This window comes from Salvelinus sp. IW2-2015, linkage group LG27, assembly GCF_002910315.2.
Source record: "Salvelinus sp. IW2-2015 linkage group LG27, ASM291031v2, whole genome shotgun sequence".
NCBI lineage: Eukaryota > Metazoa > Chordata > Actinopteri > Salmoniformes > Salmonidae > Salvelinus > Salvelinus sp. IW2-2015.
Window position 1 is genome coordinate 18,176,415 of NC_036867.1, and position 22,217 is coordinate 18,198,631.

The window sequence follows — 22,217 nt, forward strand, 5'->3', positions numbered from 1 at the left end:
ATGCTTAGTCCATGGTCTGGGAGGAGATCCCTCAGCGAAGACCGATCCGCCACCCTCATCAGGAGCATGCCCAGGCGTTGTAGGGAGGTCATACACGGCAAGTGGAGGCCACACACACTACTGGAGTCCTCATATTGACTTTGTTATACAGGACATTCACATTCAAAGTTAGACTCAGGCCTGTAGTGTTGGTTTTCCACTTTAATTTTGAGTGTGACTCCAAATCCAGACTTCCATGGGTTGATAAATTTGATTTCCATTGATCATTTTTGTGTGATTTTGTTGTCAGCACATTCAACTATGTAAAGATAAAAGTATTTAATAAGAATATTTCATTCATTCAGATCTAGGATGTGTTATTTTAGTGTTCCCTTTATTTTTTTGAGCAGTGTATATTTTCAGCTGGTGTACAAAACCAAACTTAAGACTCAAAACAAAATGTAAGAACAGGAAGCATAGAAACAGCGCACAAAGAACAGATCTACCGCTTCTTAGACATGCTTTCAATGAGAAAGACAGATCTATAACTCACATTTCTATGCGGATTTGGTCGGGTCACCCAAAAAGTTACACATAGCAGCTTTAAATCTTGAATAAAAAATCTGTGCGCAAAAATCCGGGATCAAACCAATAAATAAGACTTTTATCTGAAACTATTAACATTGGACTTGAATCTCAAGCTTGTATAGCAGGCACTATATATTTTTTTCAAACCGACAGAAAGAGGTCTAATACCCCAAAAGACAACACAAGCTATAAAATAAACAGACAATTTCATCCAAAAAATGTAAACACAGTCCCTCCAGGAGCTGATCAATTCGTTTGAAAGACAGAGAGAGGAAAATAAGAAATTCTCAGCTCAAACTAATATGTTACCATGGCGATGGACATTGTAACAGAGGGGCTTTCGTGAGACATTCTGACCTTAAAGGAAGGTATGTAAACATCACTTTATATTCTCCGGCCACCCCTGCCAGAGCAAAGGCCTGGGAAAAATGTCTACATGTGCAGGGAGATTTGAAATAAACATCCAGGCTCCATTGTGGAGCGCCAACAAAGAACAGTATCTTAGTAACACAAGGCGGTTTACTCAGCTCAGACGTTTCCCCTCCACAATAAACACACACACTTTTCTTCATTAAAGGGTTTAGCCTAGGGCGTTAGATTGATGAGGAGCTTCTTTTAGCAACAGATGAAAACTGCTGGCCCATAGCTGGGTCACTTTCTGGGTCAGACTAAGTCTGTGTCCCAAATGCCACCCTGTCCCCTATATAGTGCACTAATTTTGACCAGTGCACTTTATGGGAAATAGGATGCTATTTGGAACGTAACCTAGCGAAGGAGAGGATCCACAGAGTACTCAATATTGGTTGGAAGACAAAAAAGGCATGCCACTCTATACTTTATAACAGCTTTGTTGACGTAATGTTTCTATCCCATATGAACTGGAGACTTCTCATGCCGATGGGATGTATGAAGAATTAGGCCCACAATGGGAGAGGAAGTCCTTTTTTGGAAGTCTTCGAAATGAGGTTGTCTGGATGGACTGGGATAGCTGCGAGGCCAAGGCAGAGGAGAGACCCTAGGGCCTAGGCCACTAGTCCATCATTCAGATACTGACCGACCATCATCATAAACATGCCATCTACTGGTGGTGAATACACAACAGGGCCTTCACCCTCCACATCAGAGGGATATGCTAATATACGCTAAAACCAAAATAATTCATAGTTAAAGATAATGAATAGATCATTGATAGTTAATATATAAAAACAAAAACACATACAAAAAAATGTAATATCCAAAAAACATAGCCAAAATGTGAAGAAAAAAAGCCTGGTTTGAATTATGGCTTAAATCAGCGATGGGTAGCTTTGATGGGGGTGGGGGCCACAAAAAATCTGAACACATCAAGACGCCCCCTTCTTGACAACGGAGAGAATAAAACTTGAATTCTAGTTAATTTCCTGTAATTCGCCACATGGGGAGTAGAGAAAAAGTTGCAGTTTTAAAGCAAGTTTGCAGCAATTCTACATTTTGCCATGGGACGGAGAGAGAATCTTGCCATTTTACAGCTAATTTCCTGCAATTCCACAATTTTGCCATAGGGTGGACTGGTGGAGAAAAATGTTTGCAGTTTTTAATATGAAACCGGAGTGAAAGTGACTAACAAAATCAATTGGGGCCCCCTGGTCGGTAATTAGACTACAAATACTATACGTTTAGATAGATTGGTAAGTTAGTCTAGCCATCCATCTAAAACATTTTTTTGCTGACATGGGCTAATTGAGTGACTGTCAGTGACTGACATAACAAGAGAAAAACTACTGATGCACTACCATATTTAGAAAATTGCACCTTGTGTATTCTACTATTCTAACTCAACAGTAATTCAGACCCTGACGGAGTCCCCCAAAAATGTAACCACGGGCCAGGGATAGGCCAGTTGCCCATCTCTGGCCTAAAATCAACCAGCCCTAAAAGGTGGTGCGTTCATCAAAGTAGATCTAGTCTAGTATCTCTGTATAAGCATGAGATGATGACTGGCTGGCACACAGTCTGCAGCATAAATGGGTTTCTGGAACAAGACCAGGAGCCAAAACCGTTCAATGTTAAGATGACATTTAAAATCTGCCACTTCTCCGCAATGATTTTAAAAGCATTTTAAAACCATTAGTAATAAATCTTTTTCAGCTAAGAAAGTCAGAGAGTAAGGTTATTGAGGGGTATTTTATGCCGGTGAACAAAGTTAGTTCATACCCACATTTGGGCCGTAATTCCGATTCATCCACAATTTGGACAATTTGAAAGACTGTTAATCATATGGACAACAGAACATCTGAGTGAGCTAATAAAAAAAAAGCATAGAACATTTCAATCTCGATTCAACTCGGAGAGCTTTAGTGCCCTCGTCAAAAGTAAACAGAGCCACATGAAAAGCCTGACTTAAACTGTTACCAGTTAAATTCATCATTCACTTCATTTCCGCAGTCAAAGGGACTTTTCAGTGGCGTAACATTATGGCCACATAAACCCCTGAAATCTAATACTCAGTCTCTAATACTTTTATTGGGAGAGGGATAATATCACATTATAAAAACTTAAATCAAGCTTTTAAATGTCATCCTGTGGTCGGTCTGTTGAGTGACTCGGCAGGGTGCTTTCCTCTGTTCTCCACAAATACACACAACTATACCTGGATGTGTAGCCAACATTAAGCAGTGCTTCCTCTCAGCAAATGTATAGATGATCAGTAGCAAGAAAGGGTACAAAAGCATAAAGTGATAGAGGCCAGTGTGTTCCACTTCCTAGCCATCCTGGACTTCATTACAAGAAATCCAAACGAAACAAATTAGCAGCCTGCCTCCCCCCAAAAAACGGGGCTGTAAACTACAGTAACAGACACATTTTTATGTAAGTTTGCCAGGAGGGACATAAACCAGAGGGGTTTCAAACTGTGACACAGGATAGAGGTGTATTAAAAGTAAATCTTTCCCCGCGCTTTTTCAGCTCCATTGTGCCATCACGTTGTTCTGTCTTTATGGACCCGCGAAACACGGGCCCCGTTCTTTTTTCAGAGGTAATTAATTAAAAGAGGAAGTTTGCAGAGGCTTACAACTCGATTATTAGGTTGTCCTTTTGAAGTTTTATTTTAGGGCAGAGGGGGGAGGGGCGAATCAGGCCCTAAATCACGGCGGCCGATGCCGTGGTGTTGAACTGTTTGCAGCGTCTGGCTTATTGGAACGGCTTGTCAGGATGTGGCGGATGCCGAAGACCAGATTGTCGTTGTTTCATGGTTAATGAGGTTTTTGCGGTCACAGTTACGGTCAACTGATGAGAGTCAGAGAGAGGGCAAGGACCAGGCACCTGCTGTTGTCACTAGACATACTCTCACACAGACAGACGGACAATGTAAACAGGAATTAATAGATATTCTTAGACAATGAAAGGCAGAGAAACAAAAGAGACTAAAACGATCTACTCTGCAACATGCTCTGCTTATGACAATCGACTCAATAGCCATAATCATTAGGATTAATGATTGATGAAGATGGTGTAGTTCTGCTATGGCACAGTGGACAGCGGACAATTCTAAACAGTTGTGTGAAAACATGGAGATATAAAATCGAGAAAGATCAAGAGTTCATCAATACTACAAGAGCATGTAAAACAAAAATACACAGGTTTTAGCAAGTTGTTAGCAAACCCAATGCGTTTTGTACCTTTTTTGATCCAGCAAATCCCTCGGACTCCAGGAAGAAATAGGCAAACGGCATCAGGACGAAGAGGCAGAGATTGGAGAAGAGCGATACCAGATTCCACAGGCCTGGAAGGGCAACATTACAGCTAGTCCTGATCAATGAATCAACCAATCAATCTTTCAAGATTGTCACCAAGCAAAATACAACATGACAGAAATCACACCTTACAATAAAACACATTATCCTCAGAGGCATCCTAAATGCCACCCTATTCCCTACATAAATGCACTACTACCCCTAAATAGTACACTGGGTAGTATGCTATATAGGGAATAGGGTGCCATTTGGGACACATACCTAGTCTCACGAGAAAGCGTTGCTTTGGATAGATAGACAGCACAGTTGTTTCCACTGGCCACCATGTATTCCTGCAGTCAACTGCTAAACCATGGACTCTGATGCCCCCTTGTGACAGCAAATGAAGATGTTTGTAATACCCTATCCTCTGCCGAATCCCCAACAACCGGATGTTCCAGGTTTCAGGGAAATGGAAAGAGAGTCTGTGACACAACGCGACTTCCGCTTTTGGACGCTAACAAGGCGACACTCCAGCTTAACTCCTCCTCCACATTTACTGGATTGGTTGAACAACGCAGAAGAGAACCTCCCCCCAGACAGTTTTTATTTCTTCTTGTCAAGACCAGTATTTAGGGGATCTAGCTTCCGGRGTTAGTTTAATAATACCCTGTTCCTGAAGAGCTATGGGTGTGCAGACTTTTGTTCCAGGCCAGCACCATCACACCACGTCTGTTTCCGCTAATGATATGTTGATTACATGAGTCAGGTGTGTAGAATCAGGTGCAGTGCTAGAACAAAAGCCTACACCCCCTGCAGACCTCCGGGACTAGGGTTGGTGGCTACTGCCYTTGGGATGGTTTAGGCATGCTTTGCAGCCATGCTCACAAATAGAAAATCAGGTCTTGACTAATGTAACACTCTCTGACAAACCAACAGGTTGCGTCCTATTCCCTTTACTTCTTTTGACGAGGGCCCATAGGGCTCTGGTTGAAAGTTGTGCAATTTATAGGGAATAGGGTGCCATTTGGGACGCAGCAGTCTGATGGAAACAGATCTTTGTGACTGGATGTATAAAAGGAGTGATTCTGTTATGTGTGGTTAGTGGACCAAATCCAAAGAGACCAGGACTTACTTATCTAAAGCTGGAACTACAAAATCAAAAGCACTCAAAACAAAGTCAATCCACATAAAGSCTGCGTCCCAAATGACACCCTACTCCCTACACAGTGCACTACTTTCAACCAGAACCCTATGGGCCCTGGTCAAAAGAAGGATGCTATATAGGGGAAAGGGTGCCATCGGGGATTCAACCAAACAAACAAGATGTGAAATGTGAATGACACTACTGACCATGGATGAGGGAGCCATTGAGCCACTGAATGTAGTAGTTTTTGGGGAAGGAGAGCAGGATCTCATTGCTAATGATAGAGAAAGGCAGGAGGAGAACAGCCCCACCCGACATGGCCAGGGTGAAGGTGCACAGGTACAGTCTGTGGGGGAGCCACACACACACACACGTGCAAGAACGCACACACGCACGCACACACACGCGAACACACACACACAGAGAGAGTGAAAGAGAGGAATTAGTAAGAAAGTCTACAGTTTGCTGTGAAATCACACAGCTTTGTTAAGGAATTACACACATACAGTATCTTACAGCTAGTGTCGGCAKCAGGTGGCCCGCGGGCCAAAACCAGCACGCGAGTGATTTAAAAAAAAAAGATTTTATTTTGGAAAATACAATAAAAAAATGTTTTTAAATCACCAGCCAAAATGAGTTTCATTTAGGAAATCTGTTCCCAAGTATTCCCCCCCCCCAAAAAAAGAAGACACTTATGTGATCGTGTCTCAATGTAATCAAGGCATGAAAGTATTGTTATTTTCAAATACAAAATCACTTTTTGGGCTTAGTTGTGGTCAATTTGCAGTGATCAAATTGTTATAATTATGTTCCGGCCCCCCGACCCGTCGCTCTGACAAAAATCATCCCGCGGCTGAATCTAGTTCCCTACCCCCGTCATACAGTATTAATTCATATAAGAACGGCAGTGTCACAGCTCTACACATCAGCATTCAAATGCATCTACATGAGCTGTGTCCACACATACAACGCCCACATTCATGCAGGCTAGGAATCGTTTGAATAAATTTGATTACTCAAGTAGAACTGTAGGCCAACGGTCATTAAAGGATTAGTGTTAGAATACAAGTCACATTAATGGAGAATCTTCTTATACAGTGTGACAGGGATTAATAATAAGGGAATTAAGTTGTTTAGTGCAGCAGGCTGCTTCCCAAATGGCACCCCATCTCCTATATAGTGCACTACGGGACCTGGTCAAAAGGGGCTCTGGTCAAAAGTAGTGCACTACATGGGGAATAGGGTTCCATTTGGGACGCACAACAGCCGACCACTTAACTTAAATACTAGTGGAGCAGATGGCCACTTCAGTGTCTATGAGCCTTATGTCAATCTATATCCCTCCCTCCCTCCCCTCCAACCTGGCATCCCAGCAGAGCAGGGGCCTGGGCTTTAGCCTGCATGTGGAGCTTGCCAGATTCTGCTGGCCAGAGGACTACTTCTGTTCTGGTCCTCCGTGGGACGTAGACAAGGTCACCACTTTGATATATAGCTCGAGAATCGAATTCATGTGGAATGCTACACCATTTACTTTGCTCAGCTGTTCCCCCTTGCAATATCACCATTAGCTGGACCCAAGAGGACAAATGACAAAGTGGGCCACAAACATATGGTCTATTGTTTCTGCTTTACTACCAGAGTTGTGTTGGTTAGGCCCAGTGTGCAGTGGTGTGCTATGTGAAAGACAAGCCACATCAGCCATTCGAACCAAGACATAGGCTACACCTGTGTTTCGCAAAGCGGTCCGCGTGACCCTCAGCCGTTCCACATATTTGTTCTATTCCAACACAAGCACACCTGATTCACCTAATCAGTACTTGCTGATAAGTTGGRTAGTTGAATCAGGTGTGCTAGTGTTGGAATAGAACAAATATGTGGAACGGCTGAGAGGCATGAGGATCGGTTCGGGAAACACTGAGATACTAGAAGTAAGGCTATTTCTTAACAGCTTTATTGAAAGTAGTTCCACTCACGATATTCTGTTGACGATGGCGTCTTCGTCCTCCTGGTCATCTGAGGGAAAGGAAACCACTTAAGTCACAGCAGGTACAGCAAGTGAACCCTACAGAGACAACCAAGGGCCTCTTGGGACTACAAACCCCATGTTGCCCGGTTCAAATCCTGGGTTGGACTACCGTTAATGCATCAATGTACTTGGCTTAGGGGAGTCACTTTTTCCTATGGGCATGTCCCAAATGGCACACTATTCTCTACACAGMGCACTACTTTTGACCAGGGTCCATAGGGCCTATGTAGGGAATAGGGTGCCATTCGGGACTGATACATGTACCTACTGTACTGTAGCCACCTGGGTGCGGAGAAAAGAACAGCCTAGATTTTCTGGGCACGATATTTCACAGGAGGATCTTTGACGTGGAGTGGTCTACTTTTAAAAAGGAGCTTCGAGAAACCGGGGTGACCTGGACGTTCTATTCTTGTCCAAGAACAATGGGTGTGGAAGAGAGTTCATCATAACTGCATCTAGTGATTATTTTACTTTGATTCCACACATAGTAAAACGTGCAGTTAGGCTGGCTATAGGCCCATTTCTATCCATGGCCATGGACCATCTGTTTATACTATCAACACACTTCATGTGGGGGTGGGGGTCATATTAGTTTCATCGTAGGGAACATTACATGGAAAGCCATATACTTTTGATCTTGAGAGAAGCCTTTCCCTCGGAATAAATATAAAAATGAGTGATTGCATTTCCAGTGCTGGACAGCAAATGCATCTGAAGTTTATTTAAATTGTATAAACTGGGTGGTTRGAGCCCTGAATGATGATTGGCTGACAGTCGTGGTATATCAGACCGTATACCACGAGCATGACGGAACATTTCAATTTACTGCTCTAATTACGTTGGTAACCAGTTTATAATAGCAATAAGGCACCTTGGGGGGGTTGTGGTATATGGCCAATATACCACGGCTAGGGCTGTACCCAGGCACCCCGCGTTGCGTCATGAGTAAGAACAGCCCATAGCCGTGGTATATTGACCATATACTACAAACCCCCGAGGTGCCTTATTGCGTCAGTATACATTTTCACTAGGTAGAGTGCCTTCAAAAAGTATTCACACCCCTTGACTGTGTTACAAGTAGGGCTACCCCAAAATAGTCGACTGGTCGATTGTTTGGTCGCTAGGCTGTTGGTCYACCAAGATTGTTTTAGTGCCTTCGGAAAGTATTCAGACCCCTTGACTCTTTCCACGTGTTACGTTACAGCCTTATTCTAAAATTGATTAAAACATTTTTATTTATTTTTTTAGTACTCAGCAATGTACACACAACACCCTATAATGAAATTTTAGCAGACTTCTAAAAATAAAAGACAGAAATACCTTATTTACATAAGTATTCAGACCCTTTGCTATTAGACTCAAAATTGAGCTCAGTTGCATCCTGTTTCCATTGATCATCCTTGAGATGTTTCTGCAACTTGATTGGAGTCCACCTGTGGTAAATTCAATTGATTGGAAATGATTTGAAAAGGCACAGACCTGTCTATATAAGGTTCCACAGTTGACAGTGCATGTCAGAGCAAAACCAAGCCACGAGGTCGAAGGAATTGTCCATAGAGCTCCGAGACTGGATTGTGTCGAGCCACAGATGTGGGGAAGGGTACCAAAAAATGTCTGCATAATTGAATGTCCCCAAGAACACAGTGGCCTCAATCATTCTTAAATGGAAGAAGTTAGGAAATATCAAGACTCTTCCTTGAGCTGGCCGCCTGGCCAAACTGAGCAATCAGGGGAGAAGGGCCTTGGTCAGGGAGGTGACTAAGGACACAATGGTCACAGAGAGCTCCGGAGTTCCTCTGTGGAGAAGGAAGAACCTTCCAGAAGGACAGCCATCTCTGCAGCACTCCACCAATCAGGCCTTTATGGTAGAGTGACCAAACAGAAGTCACTCCTCAGTAAAAGGCACATGACAGCCCCTTGGAGTTTGCCAAAAGCACCTAAAGACTCTCAGACCATGAGAAACAAGATTCTCTGTTCTGATGAAACCAAGATMGAACTCTTTGGCCTGAATGCCAAGAGTCARGTCTGGAGGAAACCTGGCACCATCCCTACGGTGAAGAATGGTGGTGGCAGCATCATGCTGTGGGGATGTTATTCAGCGTTGGGGACTGGGAGACTAGTCAGGAACYAGGGAAAGATGAACGGAGCAAGGGACAGAGAGATCCTTGATGAAAACCTGCTCCAAAGTGCTCAGGACCTCAGACTGGGGCAAAGGATCACCTTCCAACAGGACKATGTCCCTAAGCACATAGCKAAGACAACGCAGGAGTGGCTTCGGGACAAGTCTCRGAATGTCCTTGWGTGGCCCAGCCAGAGCCCGGACTTGAACATCTCTGGAGAGACCTGAAAATAGCTSGGCAGCAACACTCATCCATTCAAACTGACAGAGCTTGAGAGGATCCCGCACAGAAGAATGGGAGAAACTCCCCAAACACAGGTGTGCCAGGCTTGTAGCGTCATACCCAAGAAGATTCGAGGCTGTAATCGCTTCAACAAAGTACTGAGTAAAGGGTCTGAATACTTATGTAAATGTTACTTCCGTTTTTTGTATTTAATACTTTTGCAAACATTTCTAAAAACGTGGTTTTGCTTTGTCATTAKGAGGTACTGTGTGTAGATTGATGAGAGAAAAAAACAATTTAATCCATTGTAGAATAAAGCTTTAACATAACAAAATGTGGAAAAAGTCAAGGGGTCTGAATACTTCCCGAATGCACTGCAGACAGGTGTGTATTCAAATCAATTGAATTTACCACAGGAGGACTCCAATCAAGTTGTAGAAAGATCAAGGATGATCAATGGAAACAGGATGCACCTGAGCTCAATTTCAAGTCTCATATCAAAGGGTCTGAATTATTATGTAAATAAAGTATTTCAGTTAAATATTTGCTAAAATTTCTAAAAACCCGTTTTCACTTTGAGGTGCCGGTACTCAGCTCCTGTGAGCTCCTGCCAAAGTCAAGCACTGCTTCTTATCCCTTGCGCAAATAGCCTAGAGCTGTGTCTGTCTCGAGCTCACTGGCGCTGGAAACGGAGGGCCCAGAATATTTTGTTGCAAGTTCACTAGCACAACAAGCTTTGGCTGGACCCAAGTTAATAGTAGATACAATGTTTTAAGTTCGTTGCAGACAGGCCATGTGTAGCCAATGTAATTTATAGGATATTTACATTTATCTGGATATTGTCTACCTGCAGGCTGCAATATTGTTATTTGTTGGCTTTATGTAGGCAATTTTTTGTCAAAAGAGATTACTTTTTAGGTTTGTATCATATAGATTTGGATATCATTTTGATTAACCACATGACAATGATAGAGATATGAAGATGTTATTTTCGGTATTTATTATGGATCCCCATTAGTTGTTGCCAAGGCAGCAGCTACTCTTCCTGGYGTCCAGCTAAAATAAGGCAGTTATACAATTATAAAAACATTACAATACATTCACAACAGATTTCACAACACACTAAGTGTGTGCTCTCAGGCCCCTATTCTACAACACAAAATCCATGTGTACGTGTGTGTATAGTGAGTATATTATTGTGTGTTAGTATGCATGTGTCGGTGTCTATGTGTTGCTTCACAGTCCCTGCTGTTCCATAAGGTGTATTTCTATCTGTTTTTTAAATCTAATTTTACTGCTTGCATGAGTTACTTGATGTGGAATAGAGTTCCATGCAGTCATGGCTCTATGTAGTACTGTGCGCCTCCCGTAGTCTGTTCTGGACTTGGGGAATGTGAAGAGACCTATGGCGCCATTTCTTGTGGGGTATGGATGGGTGTCTGAGCTGTGTGCCAGTAGTTCAAACTGACAGCTTGGGGCATTCAATGTGTCAATACCTCTCATAAATACAAGCAGTGATGAAGTCAAGCTCTCCTCCAATTTGAGCCAGGAGAGGCTGACATGCATATTATTAATGTTAGCTCTATGTACATTTAAGGGCCAACCGTGCTGCCGTGTTCTGAGCCAATTGCAATTTTCCTAAATCCCTCTGTGGCAACTGATCCCACGACTGAACAGTAGTCCAGGTGTGACAAAACAAGGGCCTGTAGGACCTGCCTTGTTGATAGTGTTGTTAAGAATGCAGAGCAACGCTTTTATGGACAGACTTCTCCCCATCCTAACTACTGTTGTATCAATATGTTTTGACCATGACAGTTTTCAATCCAGGGTTACTCCAAGCAGTTTAGTCTCCTCAACTTGCTCAATTACCACATTATTCATTACAAGATTTATTTGAGGTTTAGGGTTTAGTGAATGATTTGTCCCATGCTTTTAGTTTTTGAAATATTTAGGACAAATGTATTCCTTGTCACCCATTCTGAAACTAACTGCAGCTCTTTGTTAAGTGTGCTGACATGTATAGTGTTGAGTCATCCGCATACATAGACACACATGCTTTACTCAAAGCCAGCAGCATGTTGTTGGTAAAGATTGAAAAAAGTAAGGGGCCTAGACAGCTGCCCTGGGGAATTCCTGATTCTACCTGGATTATGTTGGAGGCTTTCATTAAAGAACACCCTCTGTGTTCTCTTAGACAGGTAACTCTTTGTACACAATATAGCAAGGGGTGTAAAGCGATTACACATATGTTTTTCAAGCAGCAGACTATGATCAATAATGTCAAAAGATGCAAAGATGACTAACAAAACAGCCCCCACTAAATTATGAATTAAATGCAACCATTTCACGAAAATTTMCATATGAAATCCGTAACTGGCATACAGATCGGTAGAAAATATAAATTGGCATTCCACATGAGAAAGGTTGCCGACTACTCGTGTAGCCTATTACCGGCAACTTCAGGAGAGTACTGGCAGAAACTGCAAAAGCTAGCAGGAGCGGGAGGAGAAGTTGGGTCAGGTTAAGTTCTTTCTTATGGTTATCTAGATCTCTGGCACCCTCTTGAGGCATCAAACCGTAAACTTAAAGCATCAGACAAGCTCAATGCATATAGTTGATTTTATTAAAACACAGGGTGTGTCTATATATGGAYAAATACACATTTAAAAATGTAGAGCAATTGATTGGTCGAAAGAACACGACTTTAAATCTAACAATATATATTTTTTTGTCGGGGACAGCCCTAGTTACAAGGTGGGATTCAAAATCGAGTTAATTGTCKATTTCTGTCAAATTCTAATATTTGTAAAAACTTTATGTAAAATAAAACACTAATATAGACTACATGAGCAAAACTATGTGGACACCTGCTTGTTGAACATCTCATTCCAATATCATGGGCAACAATAGGGAGTTGGTCCCCCCTTTGCCGCTATAAGAGCCTCCATTCTTCTGGGAAGGCTTTCCACTAGATGCCAGAACATTGCTGCGGGTACTTGCTTCCATTCAGCCACAAGAGCATTAGTGAGGTAAGGCACTGATGTTGGGCAATTAGGCCTGGCTCGATGGGGTCGAGGTCAGGGCTCTGTGCAGGCCAGTCAAGTTCTTCCACACTGATCTCGACAAACCACTTCTGTATGGACGTCGTTTTGTTCAAGGGGGCATTGTCATGCTGAAACAGGAAAGGTAATTACCCAAAATGTTGCCAAAGTTAGAAACAAACAATCGTCTAGAATGTCATTGTATGCTGTAGTGCTAAGATGTCCCTTCACTGGAACTAAGGGGCCTAGCCTGAACCATGAAAAACAGCCCCAGACCATTATTCCTCCTCCACCCAACTTTACAGTTGGCACTTCYCATTTGGGCAGGGGTTTTCACGCTCAACAGTTTACCACCCAAAGTACATCCAGCCAACTTGACACAACTGTGCGAATCATTGGAGTCAACATGGGCCAGCATCTCTGTGGAATGCTTTTGACACCTTGTAGAGTCCATGCCCCAACGAATTGAGGCTCTGCTCACATCCTCTGATATGGGCTAATATTTGACTGGAGCGAGATTCCCAAATGCTGTAGCGCTGGCCTCCTCGCCCGCTCCAATTTCGCTCCAGTAGCGTTCATTTCACGTGCTCACGGCATACCTGGCCCAGCATGCATTTGTAGTTCACTTGTATGCTACCATCTATAGCCCCTTGCTTTAGATACTGTCCCTTTCATACAGAAACTGATACAACACACAGGTTCTAAATCATGGTGACTTACAAAGATGAGGACCAAGAGCAAGACAGGGATAGTGCTGATGTACAGTAGTGTCCACAACTAAAGAATCATTGTGGAATCTGAAAAGACAAGTATCCCGAAAGAAAAGGAACGAGGTGGGTAGATAACTAAGTGTGTAATTGTAGTAAAGTATTTATAAACTACAAATAATACCTCCTCTTACATGTTACCTTCATTTTTGTTCTATTATCTACACAATAGGCCATAATTTATTTTGGCCCAATAGGCCTGGCATATTCCCACGTTCAAGGAGCTTTCCATTATGATTGGGTTATTTTACCTAAAAACCTTTAGGCCTACCTATAGATTTAAAAAAAAMWAAWWWRTTTTTTTAAATAACTCTGCCCAACCTGGCATGTGGCCAAACGGGTGTTTAGCTTCCCCAGTGGCTCTGCAAGTGTGGAGAGGATATTCTCTGCTTCTGGCCTGCTCTCCAGGTACCATCGCATGAGCCTGAATCCACAGACTGGCCAAACTCGTGTTTCTAAAAATGTATTCTAATAAGTCATTTTTCGTTTAATTTGTATTCATTCTAAGTAAATCACCGCCTATATGCACAATTTATAGACGAGAATGATTTAGTACAACTAAATGTTGTTTACATGCTCTGCGCTTTATTTACATGCTCTGCGCTCTACCAGCCTATTGTGTCGCAAATGCTTGTATTTCTTTGTATGCTATAGCATTGAAATAATTTAAATAATATAGCATAAATATTTCATTTTCGTTCCTTCTTAGGTTCCCTTTCTGGCGCCTGACCTATTTAGAGTGTTTATATGCTTTTTAATATGACATGTAGCCTATTTGAAAATGATGTGCGCTTCTTACATTCACCTTTCCATGTTTATTCAAATACTTTTCATTCAAATCCATATGGTTTGGTTTCAATACCAAATGGTAGGTTCACGTAGTCACAAAAATAGATGGGTGTTGGTTAAATTGTGATTTTAATGAATGGAGCGAATTTYGAGCGGCAGTGTTTTTGTGTTAGCGCGGAGCCCTTTTTTAAGCGGAGCGCAAGAAAGGACATGGAGCGCRGGAGCGGTGTGCAAGCACCATGAGCGTGATTTCAAACCGCTCACATGCTCTGACCACTAAACAGTCTTGGAACAATGTGATGGTCCCTCCGTGTGCAAACATACCGTGAACAAAAGGCAGAGCTCAGCAATAATCGCTGTGAAAACTCTGGGACTGTGTGCGCATCTCAGGTGTGCAGGTATTACATAGAAACAGTTTTTGAAGTTGGTAGCACAATATGTGTTGGTAGTTTCAGTACAACCACCATAAAAACAGAACAAGACTCCTTACCTGTTTTCCTCTTGTACCTGGTGATGATGCAGTACGACACAATGTAGAGTACTGCAAACAGTAGGAAACAAATCTGAAAAMACAAAAAMAATTAAACAATTATAAAGCTGCTGAAGTGTTATGTACATGATCAATGCTACAATATCTGGCATTATATTGATGTGAACGCATAACACATTTAGATATGTATTAGCCTCCCGTAGACATGTCCTGCATCCCAAATGGCACCCTATTCCCTTCTTAGTGCACTACTTTTGACCACGGCACATAGGGCTCAGGTTAAAAGTAGTACACTACATAGGCAATATGGTGGCATTTCGGTAGTTTATAGGGATGCACGATATATCGGTGAACATATCGGAATTTTGCGCTACACAGCATTCCTAACCTAGCCCACAATGTCTGCTGTGTGGATCAAGCAGTCAATAAGTCGAGCAGTCAATTGAACGAGTAAGAACATTTCAGCGAGACAACTCAAAGGCGAAATCCATTAACGCCAAGATAATGGAATTCATTGACAATCAACCGTTCTCTGTCGWGGGTGATGTTGGCTTTCGCCGACTGGTCGAGCACCGGTACACACTACGAAGTGTGCTATTTTTCAGATGTTGCCCTACCGGAGTTACACAGTAATACCGTCACTGCTATTAGCTTCACGACATACATTCTATGGAACGCCATTTGGGTCTTTGCGTGTCAAAAAAMATACAGTAGGACTGTCAATGCTGTACAAAACATTCTGCAAACAAGCAAACACCGGCCACGAATGATGCGTTTACAATACCGCGTTGGTAATAAAGCATAATTTGTTCGACCGCAACTTCTGGGGTAGGTAGCTTTAGCTCGGTACCTAGCTAGCACCAATACAACCAGCCTGAAAACAATGACCAGCAGAAACTGCAGTCATTTTCATTACTCTTAGCAATGATTTAGGAATCCTTGTGAGTAAGTATTAGCTAGGTTGCCACTTYTTGTTRGRCTATTGAAATTGAACTRRSGTTCATGAAAATAAATAGCTAGCCAGCTACTTAAACCTGTTGCCCAAAACTAACGTTATAAGCAGCCAGCTAGCTTCATCTGGCTAGTCAMGCTCGACCYGACCGAGTTATGTGTTGTGAAGCTAGCCACAATAAGGACTAGCCACAATAGCAGACTTTGRGGTTAGCCTTCAAAATAAGTGTCATTGTCAGGATGCAAATAAATACAAATAGTAGAATGTCATACTTTTATTTTGAAGGCTAACCYCAAAGTCCACTATTGTGGCTAATCCTTATTATGGCTTGCTTCACATAGATGGGTCCGACCACTATTAATCAAATAAGACCTGTCTGTCTTATAAATGAGGTTTATRTTAGATGACACCTAGCTGCTAACTATATAGCTACTMAAACAGATGTCYTTTTGCTATGTTTTTGGGGAAGAACATTGTATGCATCCATTAGCCAGCTAGCTTTTTTTTTTTWATGATCAGCACTGTATGTGCACAAGACAACTTTACCAGCATCATAGCATACGTATCGATGAATCYTTGTGACATATGAAATACGAGTGATAGTGTAATCAATGTGTAATAACTACATWAAAAAAWMTATGAACGCGTTAAATTATTATGTGACGTACAGTCATATTCAGGTCCTGATTGGTCAACAAGCTTATTTGACATGTATCTTTTTTGACACGCAAAGACCCAAACGGCGTTCCATAGAAATCCTGGTTGAGAATGAAATGACTGAACAAATGAATAACGAAACAGCACAGCAAGTAAGTGAAAGAAATAGGTTTTGATGATGTTTTACTGGTAATAGGGACATATGTAAATGCCAACAAAAACTTTTTAGTCAGTGTGGTGTGTGTGTGTAACCTTTATTTAACTAGGCAAGTCAGTTAAGAACAAATTKTTTACAATGACGGCCCGGACAATGCTGGGTCAATTGTGCACCGCACTATCGAACTCCCAATCACGGCCGGATGTGATACAGCCTGGATTCAAACCAGGGACTGTAGTGACGCATCTAAACCGCTGCGTCCATGTGTGTGTGTTAACTATTTAACTGTACTAGAATGCTTAAAACGCCGACAAAGTTTTCGGATATCGGTCAAAAATGTCCTATCAGTGCATCACTAGTAATTTATGGACATGAGATACATGGTCTATGACAGCAAGTTTGCTGGGATATGCATCACTGCATATCATGTACTGTATACGTAGAGTTATTTCCATAAGACCGCTATGATTGATGGAAGTTGGAATGGCCTGGCTGGATGGATACCAGTCATGCATGTAGCCTTGATCAGGTTACAGGCAGACCTCCACCCCCAAAGGCCTCTCTCAAGTCTAGGTGATTCACTCCTACAGGGGAAGAATAGCCTGGGTGGGTGCCGATACTTTTGCTACGTATATTCCACAACACCTTGCCCTCGCCTTGTAGACTGGGTATGTATTCATAAAACATCTCAGTGTAGTGCTGATCTAGGATCAGGTCCCCATGGCCATGTGATCTTGTTCATTATGATACAAAAGTTAAAACGGATCCTAGATCAGCACTCCTACTGAGGCACTTTATGACTCACGGCCCTGGCCACACCATATCCAAATCTAAAGAACAGATAGCTTAAACAGAAAAGTTGCAACTGACTAGTTTAAACCATAATAGTCATTGTTTGACACGAGATAGCCCCTACATTTCCAATTTGAATGAATTAGGTCCTCCGCAGCAGCAGCACTATCTCCGGTTTCCACATTATACAACACGAGGAGACATGAGTCAGCAGGAGTAACAGGCAGACAAGACACATATCTTTGTCTATCATTATAAAGTATGATAGACAAAGATTGGCTCTCAAAACCCTTCAAAAAGAAAACTCAATATCACCACCACATGACTACAGACCAGAAAAACGGTTGAAAGGTCAGTGCTCTGATCAGCAGCAACACATCTAACCCCCCTCCGACAAAACTTCAGATATGAGGTTGGTTGGATGCCTGACTGTGCCCAGGAGTGGCAGGACACCCAGGGAGAACCCTGAGCTGGCTGATGGTGATCAACTGACAACAGTATACTCTACTTTGCTTATTGTCAAATTGCTCCACTGTATCTAGGCCTATTTCTTATTTTTCTCCCTTAGAATCCTCACTTATTTAACAGTAGGCTCGTAATTTAAACCCAACTATCCTAGCCTGCATCAGCTTTCTACACACATTCCCTCGTGACAGGCAGCGCATTGTTGCCCGGCATCTATCAGGTCGATGTTTTACATGATTCATGCATCTACTACCATCATATGCATGACTCAGTGGATGTACTGATAAAGCCTAACAGTCATGAAGTTTTCAATATGCACTATTTTCTGCTTGATGGTCAATGTTGTTAAACATAGCAGCAGAGACAACCCATGACATAGACTTGTTTAGAGTGAGTGCAGGGCACTGCCAGCACCTCAAATAGCATTGTACACCTCTATAATATTTGACCTCACACAACACTGGGGACACTATAGTGACCACACCTTTAAAAAAAGTTTTTTTATTTTTTATTTTTTTTAAATACTACTAGCTCTGGTCCATGGCGTTACTGTGCATTAATCCACTAAGGAATGTGCAGTGGAGGAACGCAAACTAATGCCCTGGACCAGAGCTATGATCCCTCATGTTAAGGTACATATGCTGCTACAGCACTAGCTGTGTAAAGTTTAGGCTATGCTATAACTCCGGTGACAGCAACAAAARGTGGGTCACAAATGGTGGTCACATTTCATAGTAGAATCACTTAGGCACTATGTGCTAGAAGGGAGGAGGGAGCATTGGAATGCCAATGTGGATAGTGGCATTTCCATGTAAAAAGCCCCGTGAGCACCGACATGGGAAGTGCATAGGAACATGTCAAATGAAAGAGTCTATAAAAATAAATACAAACTACGCAGAAATTTCTCAACCATTTTCCCATCCTAAAAACGTGGAATAAGCAAATGCTTGGCTTTCTGGTCAAACCGATAGAAAAGGGGTGTTCTACAACATCTACCATAAAGTCTTGAAAGATATTAGAAATAAGTTGAAACACATTCATGTTGAAGTAAAGACACCTGGCAACTAATAAACACATTTAGTTTTGTACATTAAAAAAAATATATATATATGGGACTGGAAGTATGGATGAGAAGCTAGGGTATAAGTTAGTACAAATGTATGGGTTATGTGAGCTTTGTAGTTGTGTTACGTTTTTATATAATTTTTTACTTGCGGTTTAATATTCAAACCACTGATATACAGTACCAGTAAAAAGTTTGGACACACCTACTCATTCAAAGGTTTTTCTTTATTTTTACTATTTTCTTTACATTGTAGAATAATAGTAAAGACATCAAAAACTATGAAATAGGGGCCTCCCGGGTGGCGCAGTGGTCTAGAGCACTGCATCGCAGTGCTATGCTGCGCCACCAGAGTCTGGGTTCGCGCCCAGGCTCTGTCGCAGCCGGCCGCGACCGGGAGGTCCGTGGGGCGACGCACAATTGGCTTAGCGTCGTCCGGGTTAGGGAGGGTTTGGCCGGTAGGGATATCCTTGTCTCATTGCGCTCCAGCGACTCCTGTGGCGGGCCGGGCGCAGTGCGCGCTAACCGAGGGGGGCGGGTGCACGGTGTTTCCTCCGACACATTGGTGCGGCTGGCTTCCGGGTTGGAGGCGCGCTGTGTTAAGAAGCAGTGCGGCTTSGTTGGGTTGTSCTTCGGAGGACGCATGACTTTCGACCTTCGTCTCTCCCGAGCCCGTACGGGAGTTGTAGCGATGAGACAAGATAGTAATTACTAGCGATTGGATACCACGAAAATTGGGGAGAAAAGGGGATAAAAATTAAAAAATAATAATAATAATAATAAAATAAAAAAACTATGAAATAACACAACACACCCCCCACACCTCCTCCTCCATGCTTCACAGTGGGAACTACACATGCGGAGATCATCTGTTCACCTACTCTGCATCTCACAGACACGGCAGTTGMAACCAAAAATCTCAAATTTGGACTCAGACCAAAGGACAGATTTCCACCGGCGTAATGTCCATTGCTCGTGTTTCTTGGCCCAAGCAAGTCTCTTCTTCTTATTGGTGTCCTTTAGCAGTGGTTTCTTTGCAGCAATTCAACCATGAAGGCCTGATTCACGGTCTCCTCTGAACAGTTGATGTTGAGATGTGTCTGTTACTTTAACTCTGAAGCATTTATTTGGGCTGCAATCTAAGGTGCAGTTAACTGTAATGAACTTATCCTCTGCAGCAGAGGTAACTCGGTCTTCCTTTCCTGTGGCGGTCCTCATGAGAGCCAGTTTAATCATAGCGCTTGATGTTTTTTGCGACTGCACTTGAAGAAACTTTCAAAGTTCTTGATATTTTCCGCATTGACTGATCTTCATGTCTTAAAGTAATGATGGACTGTCATTTCTCTTTGCTTATTTGAGCTGTTCTTGCCATAATAAAATTGTATTTTACCAAATAGGGCTATCTTCTGTATACCACCTCTACCTTGTCACAACACAACTGATTGGCTTAAACGCATTAAGGAAAGAAATTCCACAAATGTACTTTTTAAAAGGCACACATGTTAATTGAAATGCATTCCAGGTGACTACCTCATGAAGCTGGTTGAGAGAATGCCAAGAGTGTGCAAACCTGTCAAGGCAAAGGGTGGCTACATTGAAGAATATTTTGATTTAACACTTTTTTGGTTACTACATGATTCCTTATGTGTTACTTCATAGTGTTGATGTCTCACTATTATTCTACAATGTAGAAAATATTAAAATAAATAAAAACCCTGGAATGAGTAGATTTGTCAAAACTTTTGACTGGTACTGTACGATTGAAAGATGGTGTCTTGTTGAGTGTTAGGCTTTTGTTTTTATCAGTGTTKTGGAATGGTGTAATGTCAAAATTATTAAAAACATAATAAAATAAAAAACTTTCACAAAAAAAGAAACAACCCCTTGTGCCTAGTAATTCTGTTACCAAAAACCCCCATATCTTTAAGATATTTTGTCATTTCTCTCTCTCATGATAGAGGATAATGAAAGTTKATGGAAATAACAAGTAAAGGTAGCCCTACCAATTAGTTAGTGTTTTTACTGATATCAACTTTAAGTGATTAAAACTCATAATTCTGTTACCAATTTATCAGTCAAGGAATTACTGTAATTTAATTGGCTAGAATGGGAATTCATAGTAGTCACAAACCACAGTTGGGTCACCTGCTACTGTCCTCCCTTCCACTGTCATACTGTTATGTTCAGCTCATAACTGGAGGTCAAAGCAAWACTTAAAACAGTCTGTCCACCCCTCCCTCACACTCCAGTTAATGTCACCTCTCCCAGCTCTTACAGACACCTACCACCTACCCTCTTTCCATTCACTGTCACAAGTGTCCTCACCCTCTGAGCACCGACCAACACCGGACATCCATGGACGTTGAAAAGTAGTTGACATTTGGTCAGTCTGCCCTGGCCAGACCGAATCTGAACCAATCATAGGCGTCTATGTGTCATACATTTGGACAGCACCGTACAGTAAAGTAAAGAAAATTAGAGTAAAGTACATTACAGTAGAATTCAGTAGAGAACTCTAGAGTACAGTATAATGTACTGTATTGTACTGTGCTTATTTACTTTACTGAACTCTATTGTGCTGTACTGTGATGTAGATGATTTGGTCTGGACCAACCAAATGTAGTCTTGTTTTGGGGAATAAGAATAATAACCAGTGTGTAGAATAATACCCAAATATGCAAAGGAGGATATTGAATAGTTCTACCTTTCAGGATACATCACCATGAAGAGAATGATATTCATAATTATGCATTTTTTTCTATGGTACAGATCAGGGACCCATGATGTAATTCTGTGATGTAAATCCACTTCATTTATTGTAGTTCAATAACCAAAAGTCAAGGTGTCATGTCATAGCTGACACCCCATTCTTTCTGCAGACATCGTTGAATCTTAATACAGAGCAGATATTTAAACAGTGTTTGGAAAACGTGGCCACATTTTTTTTTTTAAACAGAGGGAGATTTTACAAAAATTCTGTTACCAAACGTTGCATCTGCACATTTCTTGCAGTTTTTGTTTTTGTAAGATGTTCAGCAGAAATTGTTAAAATGAGTTCTTGTGCATAGAGTTATTATACTTTTTAAATTACATTTTTGTTTGGTAACATTTAGAAGGAAAAAGACTCATTACCATGGAATTGCCTATAGCTAATTGGGTAGCCACTACCAGCATACTGCATCGAATCCCAGCATCAAATCCCCGAGTTGACAAGGTAAAAATCTGTCGTTCTGCCCCTGAACAAGGCAGTTA

At 41.9% G+C, this 22,217-nt stretch overlaps 1 protein-coding gene across 1 annotated transcript in view; it reads right to left on the reverse strand.

Moving 5' to 3' along the window:
• Positions 1 to 22,217, reverse strand: part of LOC111953529 (limb region 1 protein homolog) — a 62,908-nt gene that overhangs the window by 39,756 nt on the left and 935 nt on the right. Inside the window, exons 2-5 of the mRNA XM_023972880.3 lie at positions 14,880 to 14,952; positions 7,398 to 7,437; positions 5,631 to 5,770; positions 4,224 to 4,327 (exon numbers count right to left, since the gene is read on the reverse strand). Coding sequence (XP_023828648.1) covers positions 4,224 to 4,327; positions 5,631 to 5,770; positions 7,398 to 7,437; positions 14,880 to 14,952 — 357 coding nt within the window. The remainder of the gene's footprint in view (positions 1 to 4,223; positions 4,328 to 5,630; positions 5,771 to 7,397; positions 7,438 to 14,879; positions 14,953 to 22,217) is intronic.